This window comes from Octopus bimaculoides, chromosome 1, assembly GCF_046866305.1.
Source record: "Octopus bimaculoides isolate indiv1 chromosome 1, ASM4686630v1, whole genome shotgun sequence".
NCBI lineage: Eukaryota > Metazoa > Mollusca > Cephalopoda > Octopoda > Octopodidae > Octopus > Octopus bimaculoides.
This window is the reverse complement of record NC_142928.1, coordinates 9451251-9465369: the sequence shown is the minus strand read 5'-3', so window position 1 is coordinate 9465369 and position 14119 is coordinate 9451251. Positions and strand designations below refer to the sequence as shown.

Sequence of the window (14119 nt, the reverse complement as noted above, 5' to 3'; positions counted from 1 at the left end):
GTGGTCCTAAGACAGCGCCCTGTAGAACACCACTCACTATTTATATGTATATATATACACACACACACATGCATACAATAATTAGGTTTGTTCGTCAACATTAACTAATTAAGGCAACATTAAGTGAATATGAAAACGGCAGACTGACAGAAAGAAAAGTGCTCTGAAGTGAATTAAAGATTAGCGAAATCAGACCTGGTCTGCGAGACTAGAACCAACTGACTACTCCTAATGTCTTATTTCCTCCCTGGAGAAAAAGGATACATATGATAATATTTATGACCATATCCCTAGTCATCAGCTGCCAGCTCACTCTTGTCCTTTATTCAAAATAGACACAGTCTTCTAGTCTCAGATTTAATCGAAGATAAAAAAATAGATAAACAAATTAGAAATGAATAACAACCCTTTGACCCCACTATGCTCCATGCGATTCTTAGAAGTTGTAGTCTATTCTTAGCTACAATAGCGACAACATGAATTTCTTCCATCTTCTTGCTCTGTTAAAATATTGAGAGTGACTTCCAAGATTCAGCCAGCTATGCCATTATTAGACAGTCCAATGATTAGCTAGCTGGCCGAAACTTCGAAGTCACTGTCAATACGCTTCTTGTTAAAGAGTAATGTATATGTACACACACACACACACACACACACTCTCTCTCTCTCTCTCTCTCTCTCTCTCTCTCTCTCTCTCTCTCTCTCTCTCTCTCTCTCTCTCTCTCTCTCTCTCTCTCTCTCTCTCTCTTACACTTTCTTTCTTTCTCTCTCGCTCTCTCTCTCTCACTCACTCACTCTCTGACAATATACATACAATATTCTTTCATTTTTCATTTTTGATTGTGTTAATGTTGATGATGATAACAATAATGATGATATTCCCAATATAATGATTGTTTTCATTGAAGGGTGACAAAGGATTTACAAAAGATGATCTGGATCATGTTTTTGCTTTGTACGACAGAGTAAGTAACTTTACCTTTTCTTCTTTCTTCAGACTACTTAATGTCTACAAAAGCTTCACACATCTTATCTCCTTTTAATATTTTAGAGATGTTACCAATTGCTACTTTCGCTCCTGATACATTATGGGATTACATAGTTGAAAGCTAACAGACTGTCATTTGTAATAAATGTAGAAACACCCTTTGTGCTGGGTTAGACTGAAGTCGAACGTTTTAGTCAAATAAAACGATTGCTTTTCTGTTTTTCTTTCTCATTACGACAATTTATTCAGATAAAATTTGAAAATACATCAACAATGGAGAAATTTGATGACAATTCAATCGATTCAAATTCAGAATGGACTTGTCTAGAAAACTGCTTGTCTAAACTTTCTTTACTGAATTCTCAGATTCAACTCAACGACAAACATCCATTCCACCCGCCCCAAATCTTTATCCATATTCCATGTTGTAGCAACTACAATGGTTAGTGTCAATAAAATCTTCATTAAGCAGTAGAATACGGTTCTTTTGGTAGATTCCAGTTGCAATCCTGAAAACAACCATCAAAACGGAAACAATCATCAAAATGGAATCTTTTGACAGACATTATAAATATCAGTTGGGAACTGTCGGTGTATATCGACAAGAAGATGTTAGAGAATAACTTATTTCTGGAATCTCTTCTGACCGTGAATCAACAAAAGTGTCCAGTCAAGCAGTCCAAATGCTGGTATGTGTACTGGCACTGCAAACACATTGTAGGCACTGTTTTATTGAATGCAGAGAGTTCCGAGGTCCAAATTTTCTTTATTCAGCTGTAATATTCTTTAGTGACACATGTTTTGTTACAGGTGCCATTGTAAAATGTTTTCATCCACCCTTATATACCTGTAACATTCCTCGTCAGATATAGGGAAACAGTCAGGTCAAGGATGGAGATGCTGCTAGTATGGTTTACAGTTTTCCCCCTTTTCACAACTATATAACATTATTCCTGACCAAATTCCAACCCCATACCCTTTGAGAATGTTGTAACTAGGTTAAGGCTCTTTTTCATCTCATGCATATTCTTTGAATAATGTTTCAAGTCATCCACAAAAAACAGTGTGTAATTTTGGTATTTCCGTTTCCTTCTGAACCAGTGAGATATCCTTCAGATTTCCTTAACATGAATGACAAGGTGTTTACAGAAAGTATAAACAACGTCACAGAGAGACTGTCTCCTTGGAATATGCCTTTGCGATACTGTATTCTATCGGTGATAATACAGTCACTCTTTGTGTTTAATTTCAAGATGGTGGTCCACGATGAAGTTAGATAAGCTATGGTTTTGACTATTCTCACTGGAACTTTAGCAATTTGAAGGGCTTCTAGCATCCATGAATGGGTAACAGAGTCAAAGGCTTTCTTATAGTTTAGCCACATTGAAACTAGGTTCCTCCTATGCTCTAGCACCTCTGACATCACAGTTTTGTTGATTAACAATTGCTCGGCACATCCTCAGACTCCCTTCTTCCCAGCTGCTTGTTCTGCTGTGATTATGTTATTGGTTTCACAATGGTCCTGGAGGAGGAGGTTTAAGCACCACCTGACTGGTCTCGTGCCGGTGGCACGTAAAAAGCACCGTTCGAGCGTGATCATTGCCAGTGCTGCCTGACTGGCTCCTGTGTCGGTGACACGTAAAAAGCACTATTCAAGTGTGGTCGATGCCTGCACCGCCTGACTGACCCTCGTGCCGTTGGTACGTAAAAAACACCCATTACACTCTCGGAGTGGTTGGCGTTAGGAAGTGCATCTAATTGTAGAAACGTTGCCAGATGAGATTGGAGCCTGGTACAGCCTTCTAGCTTGCCAGCCCTCAGTCAAACCGCCCAACCCATGCCAGCATGGAAAGCGGACGTTAAACGACGACGACGACGATGATGATGATGATGATGTTTGGATTCTGGCATGCAATTGGCCGGTAGTTTTTTTGCCATGTAGGTGGTTCTGCATTTGGGGATCAATTTTGTCTCTACCTTAGCTAACCAGTGTGGTATGCTTCTGTTGGGCAAGGTTGATATGATATGGTCGGTAGGATGTTAGCTTCTTGCACCAATATCCAATAATCAAGTCTCTTTCGGGTGCTTTTCCATTCTGGAGTTTCTGGTTGCCAAAGTTTCCCCATCAATGTTGTATGTCTTGGATGTAACGCAGGAGCAGTAACTTCTTCGGATTTCTTCCAGCCACAGAGCATCTTGGTTAGATCTTTTCTCTTCATTCCAGATTTCCCTCCAGAAGGAGTCTATGTCTTCTCATGAAGGAACTTCTGTGATATTTATTACCTCTCCTCTCATGCTTCTGTATACTGCTGCCTGGTTGCAGTTAAATCTTTTGTCTATTGTTCTTCTATCGGGTATTCTCTTCTGATGTCGGAGTTTTTCATTGACAGCTTTTAGCTCCTGCGTGGGGATAATCAGTTTTCAAGTGAGCGTCCCCTTTTTGCTGTCTCCAAGCATCATTTCTATCTCCTTTATTTTCTGTTGGTGGAACGTATAGTGATTTGCTTTTGAATATCATTTATGTACTGCTTTGCAATAGTAGCCAGAGCATATAGACAGGGGCTAATCTGAGAGTATGTGGGTTCATCACACTTTTGCAAATTCACATCACCAATTTCGTTAACAACTTTAATACCGTATCTGATGGGTTTTTTTTACTTACTTTGGTAGAGAATACGCTTTCCTCGAGAGAGTCTTTCAAAGCCAAAGTCATTTTTTTTGGGAAAATTTGTGTGTATGTATGTATGTATGTATGTATGTATGTATGTATGTATGTATGCATGAATGTATGCAAGTATGTATGTACGTACGTACGTCCGTGTTCCATGCTACCATGGGCGGGACTGTACCACAAGAGCTGGACAGGCCGAATCTTTCAATAGAGGAAACAATTCCATTAGCAGAGCAATCCTTGGCTTCCAAAAGAATTAAATAACAATATTTTTTTGAGTGCTACAATCATAGAATCTGGTTAACAGAACAAGCTGGTTTTTTTTAGCCCTTACATCAGTAATTTCATCAACAATTAATGAAAATTTGCATCTTTTAACTGTTTAATGAGGTTTTCAAAGTAATAAGGACCTAACACATTTTTATACATTTGAGTAGTTTTGGTTCTTGCACGTTTAGTATCTTTAGCTATTTTGGAATCAGAACATGCATTCTGAATTAGTCCAAGGTAAATGATCCATAAGTTATGTTCTACAATGAAAGAACAAAGCTTAAGCTGTGCAGCTGCTACGTTTGGAATATGAACAGAAGAAGTCGTCGGCTGCAAAAAGTCGGTCAGTTTTCCACTTTTATTTTCTGAATTAATATTTTAAATATGTTGATCCGTTTTTCCGTGCCTCTCCAGATGAGTTACACTGCTTTGAATTTCACAACGACAACATTGACAGTATGCTCTTTCGATATTTGTTTTACTTGGTTCTAACCATGATGAAAATCAAGAATCCAATAAAAGTTTGTCCGATAACTTATGATTATATTGTTTAATTGTTTTATTTGTCGGAGTTAAACCGAAGTCAATCACGTCACTGCTTTTATCTTTCGTATTCTTGCTCATCATGAGGATTATAACTCACTCGTAATTGATAAATGTTTAACGAGATAGTAAGGAAACACTTGACACTTATGTATAAAACATGCTACTGACTGGCAATAGAGGCGGAAAGCCGGCGAGATTGGATGGTAAGTACGATACACGTATTGAACACGTTCTATATCAACTAGCTACTAATTAGCTACCAATTAACTGCATCGTTATAAAATGTCGGAATATATACTTTGATATAAAATAGTTTGTCCATAGTAACGTGTATTTATTTATTGTTACATCGTTCACTTACATTGGCGGTAAACTTATTTTTTTTACATAAAGCGAAAAAATTTGAAAAAGTACCAAATTTGGTACAATGATACCAGGTTCGGCAAGCCTGCGCCGGAGTACTCAACCATATGTGCGAAAATTTCAAACTCCAGGATCTCACTCAGGATACGTTCAAATCACTTATCTTCGTGCAAGGACTTATAGCACCTGAAGACAGAGAAATTCGGGCAAGGATTCTCTCCAAAATGGAGCAAGCGAACCAGGATTTATCTCTACAGACAATCGCAGAAGAATGTCAGACTATGGTAAATCTTAAACATGATGTGAAAAAAAAAACAAGATAAAGACTCTGCAAAAATTAAAATGTGTCGTCCTGGGAAGTACAAAAAAAAAAGTGTCAGGCTCCAATCCGTGTTATAGTTGTGGAGGCCTACACTACAAAAAGGATTGACCGTTTAAAAAACAAAAAGTGCTATAGTTGTCAGAACCTGGGACACAGAAATTCTCGTTGTAGAACAAAACTACGAGGCTCCAACACACAAAGTTCTAAGGTGTTTTCAGCACAGTTCTAAGGTATGACACGCGAAGCAAGATTATTCATTGTGGATAATACCATCAATCCGTTTGGCTCAGACTGGTTAGAACTATTCGATTTATGGCACCTCCCCATAAACCTTTACTGAAATAACATAAATGGTTGTCTCGTAACTGTTGTTGTTTAGCAAATGCTGTCTGAGAGAGACTCTGCGACATTCGAAGGCTGCACTGATCTCAAGCCTCTACCTCCTTTATCTCTTCGTAGGTAGAGCCTGTCGATATCACTATTTTTGTGGAGATTTCCACTTGATGTTAGAATCTTGTAGGTTTTAATATTTATGGAATAGATTTCTTCTACAGACCAGTCAAGTATTCCAAATGTTGGGATCAGCACTGTTTCCACTGCAAATACATTGTGGGATATTGTTTTATTGTAAAAGAAGAGTTCCGATTGGCAATTTTTTTTCTTAGTCTGGTATAATATTCTTGGGTCACTCTATCTTTACTCACAGTACCTTCGTATGATATATTTTCATCAATGCTTAGGTATTTGCGGCGTTCTTTGTGTGGGACAGGAGGAGAGATAGTGACACTATTGATGCACAGGTTTTGGATCTGGGAGACTGATTTTGCCCATTCAACAATAAAATATGGATATTTCTTTTGGACAAATTCCATTCTTATATCAGCTGAAAATGTTATTATTAATTCCAGCTGTTTTTTTTTTGGCATTGCTAACAATTTTAGCGTAAGTCTTGCAGTTATGTATGTATATATGTATGTATGTATGTATGTATGTATGTATGTATGTGTGTGTGTGTGTATGTATGTATGTGTGTGTGTATGTATGTATGTATGTATGTATGTATGTATGTATGTATGTATGTGTGTTTGTGTGTGTATGTTGTGTGTGTGTATTGATAGATGGACGAACGAATTGATGGATGGATCGATCGATTGATAGATAGATAAAATGGATGGATGGATCGATAGATATATAAATTAATCATCTTGCTAGTGTTTTTCACATTTTAATATATTTTTTTGTTTGTTTTGCAGGACAAAAATGGCAGCATTGAAAATGAAGAATTACATGGATTTTTAAAAGACTTGATGGAACTTATTGAAGAGGTAAGGCTCTTTAATAGGAATTACATTATTTTCAAGAATTTTAAAGATATCTAAATTGTCAACTTTTAATTACATTCTTAATTATATATTACTTAACACGTTATGTAATGGCATAAATTATGTGTATATAAGCTTAGTTATCCTGAATCCTTCAGTTTGGATTAGGACCTAAATTAGTGAGAACCTTTGACCAAGAACTGGAATTATAGAATTCCAGCTCTCTTAAGATTCTTCTCAGTACAGAGCTGTGGAGCAACTTACCAATTTGGTAAATATTTTATAGTGTTTTGTAGCTTAAATGTTATTGTAAACCGTTAGAGAGGGAAACATGTCTTTACCTCATCACACAGAGAGGAAAAATGATTTTAGAAACTGAACTTTCTGTGTTGGGTGTGAGGAAATAGGGAGATTAAAAATCTTTATAATTCCATTCAATAATAAACTTACTGAAACTCATTCTGTTAAGGAATGGCCCCAGAATCATTGAACTAATTCAGTCAAAAGTGTCTTAAATTGATAAAAAAAAATTTACTTGGAGACAAATCCAGGGCAATCAATTAAAATATGTTTAAATCAACACTGTAAATCTTATTGAAACAAAGCTTAAATATAAAACAGAGGCTATTTGTTTCTACCAGATAAAAGAAAAAAAAACTATCTACCATTAATTATTAGCAACATTTATCTTCAATTATTCACAATTAAAATTTTTTTAAATTATGATTATTCCAAAATAATATGCAACAAGACAAATGTGAAGAAATTTTCTGTCAATTTCGGTCAAAATTGGACTTAAAAGTAGTTTATGCAGTTAGTGCTTAATTCAAACTTTAAACATCACTTTTTGGCTTTATGACCATATAAAACCTGACAGACTGTATAAGTCTGCTAGTATAAGTCAGACTGACTGTATAAATGTGACTGTATAAATTCAATTGTCAACAGAAACTTAAATTTCTGTATAAATGTTTCTTTTCTATTCCCCCAAACAGGATTACAGCAGTGAAGATCTTGAAGAATCTAAACGCATCTTGTTGCAGCAATGCGATTTGAACAGGGATGGCAAGATCAACAAAGACGAGCTGACCATGTTGCTGATGTCCTACGACCAGATGCGAATGAATTCCCTAAGCTTACAAAAGTGAATTGATTCTGTGACCCATTCATGTGCTACACATGCAGGTTTTGCAGTCTAATGAGCAAGTGCATATCAAGCATGACTATATCTAAACATAACACACACACACACGCACACACAAGCACACTCACACACACACACATACACAAGCACACTCACACATACACATGTATATATGTGTGTATATGTGTGTGTATATACATACATACATATATATATATATATATATATATATATATATATATATATATATATAAGATCGAGGTGGAAATAACACAGAAGTAAGTCTAAGACATTTCAATTTAAGAGGGAATTTAATTAAAAAATTATATAAAGAAAATATTACCGGTTTCAATGTATTTCAGCTTATCAAATATTAGTAAAAAATTTATAAAAGATTGAAGTAAAAACAGTTTATCTTCTGTGGGGTGGTGTCAAGACATGTCCCCCCCACCCCGATAGAGTGGGGAAGACCTGTTTTTGCTTCAAATAAATTTTTACTGATATTTGATAAAATGAGATACATTGAAACCGGTAATATTTTCTTTATATAATTTTTTTTATTAAATTCCCTCTTCAGTGCTATTTTCACCTCCATCTTTATATATATATATATGTTTATATAATGTGTATTGGTAAACCAAGTCATTTCTTCATAGCTAAAGGTTTCAGGCATTTGACATTAATCAATTCTACTCATTAGGATAAAATAATTATTTCAAACTTTCACTAATGTGTATCATTGGTCGGCATCAGATGCACGAAACCTTTAGATATGAGGAAAGAAACTCTCGTGTGCCAACACACGATCATATCAGACTCTACACACTTCTAACATAGGTGTGTACAGAGCATTTGGCATGAAAAAACAAATACAGTATATTCACATAGTCATACATACATACATACATACATACATACATACATACATACTTACATACATGCATACATACATACATACATACATACATACATACATACACATACATGCATACATTCATACATATGTATATATGTGCGTATGTATATATATATATATATATATATATATATATATATATATATATATATATATATGCATATATATATATTTGTATGTATATGATATACATGTTATACGTATATATATATATATATGTATGTGTGTGTATATGTGCGTGTGTGTGTGTATGTGTGTATTTATATGTGTGTGTACATTTTGAAATACATAACAAAATAACTGCTGCTTGTAATTTCACTCCTCATATCTTAGCTATGGCTTCACTAGAATCCTATCACTACTTCCTTCTTTTAATTAGTTAAAACAAATTTCAAATGCCTCTTGTTGTTATTATTTTCATTTTATGTTTGCTTGTTTTTTTATTCACCTGCACCTAATTACCTTGACAGGCAGAGCTGTATTAGATTGTTTTTTTTATTTACACTATTACTCATGTTTCTATTTTCTGATCATCTGACATGTTTTGTTTCAGTTTTCCATGGTATTCTATACAAATATGTATTATGCTTTGTGCATGTGTATGGTAGATATGTATCTGTGGATGTGAGTATGTATGTATGGATGTATATATATATATATATATATATATATATATATATATATGTATATATATTTATATGTGTGTGTATATATATAAATGTGTAATGGTGTCTGTCTGTCTCTCTGTGTGTTTGGGGTTACTCTAATTCCTCAGTTGGCATCGATCGATTTTTGTGAGCTCAATCGGGTGTTTGAATGGAAATTCCCATAACGATGTTTTTTTCCTGCAGCGTTTTCATTTTTTGTCCGATTTTGATGAAAATCGATGAGTGAGCGAGGCTCATGGCTGTGAGTTGATGTCAGTATATGGCATTGACAAAAAAATCGATAATTGCGCCAGAGCAGTGGTTTTATAAAATCAATAGGCATTTTGCATGCAAATACACATAGGAATTTTATTTTTGGCCGTAGCTTTTATATTTCTCATCCGATTTTAATGAAATTTGAGATTTAGGTAAATTTTGCGGTAGGGAAGACGGTAAAGGTTTTGATTTAATTCCAGAGCTGGCATCAACTAATGGACATGGACTGTAATCACGTGTAAAATTTCAACGGTCAGAGGTGGGCTTAACTTCAACACGGAAAACACGAGCAACGCCGGGTCCAATATATATATATATATATATATATATATATATATATACGTATGTATGTATGTATGTATGTATTATTGTATCACTGGTCGCAACGTGCTTTGCTGCATTGCTTTAGCTTTCAAGCAATGTACAGAAGAACTACATCATTTTAAGCAATGTGTATTTCATTAACAAACATTGATTATCAGTTATATGACGTAACTATTATAATCCTATTGCATAGTCAAGTCTTTAGAGAAGCATAACTCTCATTCATAATTTTATGTATACTTTCTCGATTAGTGAAAGTATTGCCGTCACTGGTAGCACAAGAACTGCGCTAAATTAGGTTGGACAAAGTTAGTCTAAAATAGATTGGATTGTTTGGTGGAAGAAAATCTTGGTGGAATAAAAATTAAATGAAAATTAAGTAGAAAAGTGACTTTTGCACTGTCAAGATGTCACTGAATAGAAAAGGTATATAGACAAAACTATCAGATTATAAGGAGAGCAATATATATGTGTGTGTGTATGCATGCATACATGCATGTATGTATATAATAATAATAATAATAATAATAATAATAATAATAATAATAATAATAATCCATGGATGGAATTTATAAACATTTAATGCATCGCTACGCGCTTTTCCACAAATCACATGTCTCTTAAGATCTCAGTCCATATTCCTGCGATGATTACAGTATAGTCCGTAGTATCCGTGGCTATCCAGTTGATCATCATCATGGATTCATTTCTTCAGGCGATGTAACATTAGTGAATGTACCACAGATGGATGTTTATCCCTTTTTACCGCTTATTTTGAATCAATTTATTAATATCCATGAGATATATTTTCCCTTATATTTTTGAATAAAGTAAAAACATTTATATCCCTCATTAATTTTAATCTACAATCTACAATATTATCTCCCTTGTTACTTAGTGTTTCTATAACGTGTTTACTTCCGCTAGACACACAGTATATTAGATGAAGCAGTAGCGATCCATTGTGCACGCAGACATTGGAATGGATATTTGTAATGAGAAGAGAAACCGTTTGTAATGAGAAGAGAAACCGTTTGTAATCATGAGCTCTAGATTATTTGATTATGCATTTTTGTAACTGTGGTGTGTTTAATAATATATTTTGAAATGATTTCAATGTAAATTTGTACTTTGGAATATATACTCTTGAAAGAATTAGGTTGTCATAATGTATTTTGATATATTACGTATGCTGGAATATATGGTAATGCATTTGGAAATAATTTGTAATAATCTAGTTTTTAAAACATATTTTTGCATTTAGAAATTATTTGATTGTGATGATTTAATTTAGAATAATTAACTGCGATGTGAAAGGAATAGAACATTTTCTTCTTATTATTATTATTTTCCACATCTTCCGAATTCTGTGGAATGCCCATGTAATACACACACACACACATACACATATATATATATATATGTATGTGTGTGTGTGCAAATAAATAAATATATATATATATATATATATATATATATATATATATATATATATATATATATATATATATATATATATACTATTCTTATACTTTATATATACAAATTATATATTATTCATAAACATGCACACACTCATACGCACACGTATATATGCATATATATATGTACACACACACACACACACACACACACACACACACACACACACACACACACACACATATATATATATATATATATATATATATATATATATATAAAGCTACTGCTTTATAAGATTTGTTCAGAGTTGCTTCTCTTAGGTACATCCCATTGATAAAAGCCAAGTAGCTTGAAACATCGATGACTGGGATTACTGATAGATGGCGACATTGAACAAATAGGGTGTTTTCACACCTTTTTAACATAAAAGAGAAATATTTTCTCTACGGTAACTGCAGTGAATTTACCTTTTAGCAGTTGAAATATATCACAAACATATTTTTAACTAACCTAAATTTTGCATATATATATATACATATGTGTGTGTGTGTGTGTGTGTGTGTGTGTGTGTGTGTGTGTGTGTGTGTGTGTGTGTGTAATCCTTTGACAAGATTAGTCATTAACTTCGAAGTTTCGGCTTGTTAACCCATCATCGACTCAGCTGGCCGAAACGCCGAAATCACCGTCTAATGGTATTCTTTTTAAAATATAAGAACTTTGCATTCTACCAAATGTATTGAGTAATTTAATGTAATAATCCAATCAATTCGTGCTTTCAAGTGAAGGCAAACTGGAGAATTACTGAATTTATGTTCTTTATGTTATAAATCCTTTACAATTATCTGTTCTAATGATGCCAGTGTCTGTTTAAAGATTAGTGCTTCATTCGCACTTGTAGAATGAGCCTTGTTCTGCAACCGACAGCATGTGTAGAATGGAAAATGTTTACTGGTGGCAGCGTGTTCTTTGACATGCCATGTGTTTGGCGTAGTCATGTGTGTAACCAGAGTTGTGAGACTGAGGGCTAACGGTGATACGGTACGCTTGTCAATACAGTAAGACATTAATCACAGACTGGTTTGGTATTATTCAGCTATTGTGCGTTTCTATCGCCACTTTAGTGATGGAGTATCACCGGTCTAGTTGAAGGGGGGGGGGGGTCACTAGTATGGTGAGTTGGTTGCTAGTATAGGGAGTTCACTATCTTCGTAGCTAATGTGTAGCTATATGTAGCCCAATGGAGTGTTCACAGTCTGTGACGACGTCGACGGTGCTAGCTTGTTGATCACTGTGTCTGTGTGTTCCTTCAATAGTAATTGGTATACAGAGACCGACGAACAAAATTCATCTTGTTCAATAGCAAAGTTTATTCACAGCCGTAAGTTACGTACAATGTTAATGTCTTGTATAAGATTTCTGTAAAGAAGTTGTGTTTTATAGAGATGTCTATAGTGTGAATAAATGCGTGGAGACATTAGATGTACTTTGCGTATATAGAAAGAGACTTGGAAGAAATGTTTCTAGTAAGCATGAGAGAACGGCATCGAGTTTGGTCGATACTGCTAGCGCACGTAGACGAAGAATTGTTCTGTGCGAGACGCCAGCGCAAACGCGATAGAACTAAGCTACAAGCCGGGAGTCCTTGGAAAAACGAAGCGAAAGAACTCAATGAAATATGACCGCAGCCACATTATATAAGTGGCAAACAGACGTAGTAGAGGGAACCTGTTCGGATGTAGTAGAGGGAGCCTGTTTATCCGGCCAACCACAGACCGAATAGAGCTGTAAACTTGAGATTGAAAATGTTTTAAACCAATGCTAGCACAGACATGCTACACTATCAACTTCACAATGAAGTAATATTCATATCTCTTTCTCAAACGTTTAAAGTCATTATTATAAGCTTCATTTATATTCCCACTAAATTTTTCAGAGAAGCGGACACACGGCATTGTTTACATCAGAAGTGAATAATTTTCATTAACTATTTTCAATTGGGTTCACCTTTAACCTTTTACTTGTTCCAGTCATTAGACTGTGGCCATATTGGGGCAATACCTTGAAGAATGTTTACTTGAAAGTACGGATCTATTTTAAAACGGGTGCACCAGTTTTCATTTATGTTTTATGTAGTGTTTTTGGTACCGAAAGACTTTCAAACTTCGTATACTTATCTATTTTGTGTTATAGAACAGAAAAAAATTTTTGTATTCGAATTTATTTCATGTAAAAAATTGTCTTATTTCGATAATTTCTACTAATCACTGACGTCTATTCAGTTGAAAACAGTTAGCGCTGTAACGGTGTATATCGTATTAATCCCCTAACCCTAACTAGACTGTTAACCGTAACCGTAACCGTAACCCTAACCCTAAAACTAACCCTAACTCTAGAATCCGAATTCTAAAATTGTTACACACGTAGATACGCACAGCGTAATTTATTATATAAACAATATATGCGTATAAATTACGATTAAACCGGATGAAATATGTCACAGGGAATAACATTTTTATGACCGCCCAGCAGTAACTCTATTCAGCTGAATAGACGTCAGTGATTGGTTGAAATTACAGAAATACGACAACTTTAACATGGAATAACTTGCGATGTACATTTTTTTGTTAAGAAGACTAAGAGTAAAAGATGTTTTATATGACACATTCTACCAGTGTCCCAAGTTTCAAAGTGTTTCGTTAGTGTTTCGTTAAGAGAATACTGGTGCCCCGTTTTAAAATAGATCCGAAAGTACTTATTTTTCTTTAAGCCAGGTTCTTATTCTAGCGGTCCCTTTGCTCGAAACACTAAGTTACGGGCGCATAAACGTACCGACACCGGTTGTCAAGCAGTAGTGGGGGATAAACACGAGACACACAGACACACACATAAAACATATACGACGGGC

The 14119-nt window shown here is 34.8% G+C and overlaps 1 protein-coding gene across 1 annotated transcript in view; it reads left to right on the top strand.

Moving 5' to 3' along the window:
- LOC106874194 (calbindin-32) overlaps positions 1-14119 on the top strand; it is a 122127-nt gene that overhangs the window by 64243 nt on the left and 43765 nt on the right. Inside the window, exons 9-11 of the mRNA XM_089348378.1 lie at positions 909-965; positions 6414-6485; positions 7478-7626. Of these exons, the coding sequence (XP_089204504.1) occupies positions 909-965; positions 6414-6485; positions 7478-7626 (278 nt within the window). The remainder of the gene's footprint in view (positions 1-908; positions 966-6413; positions 6486-7477; positions 7627-14119) is intronic.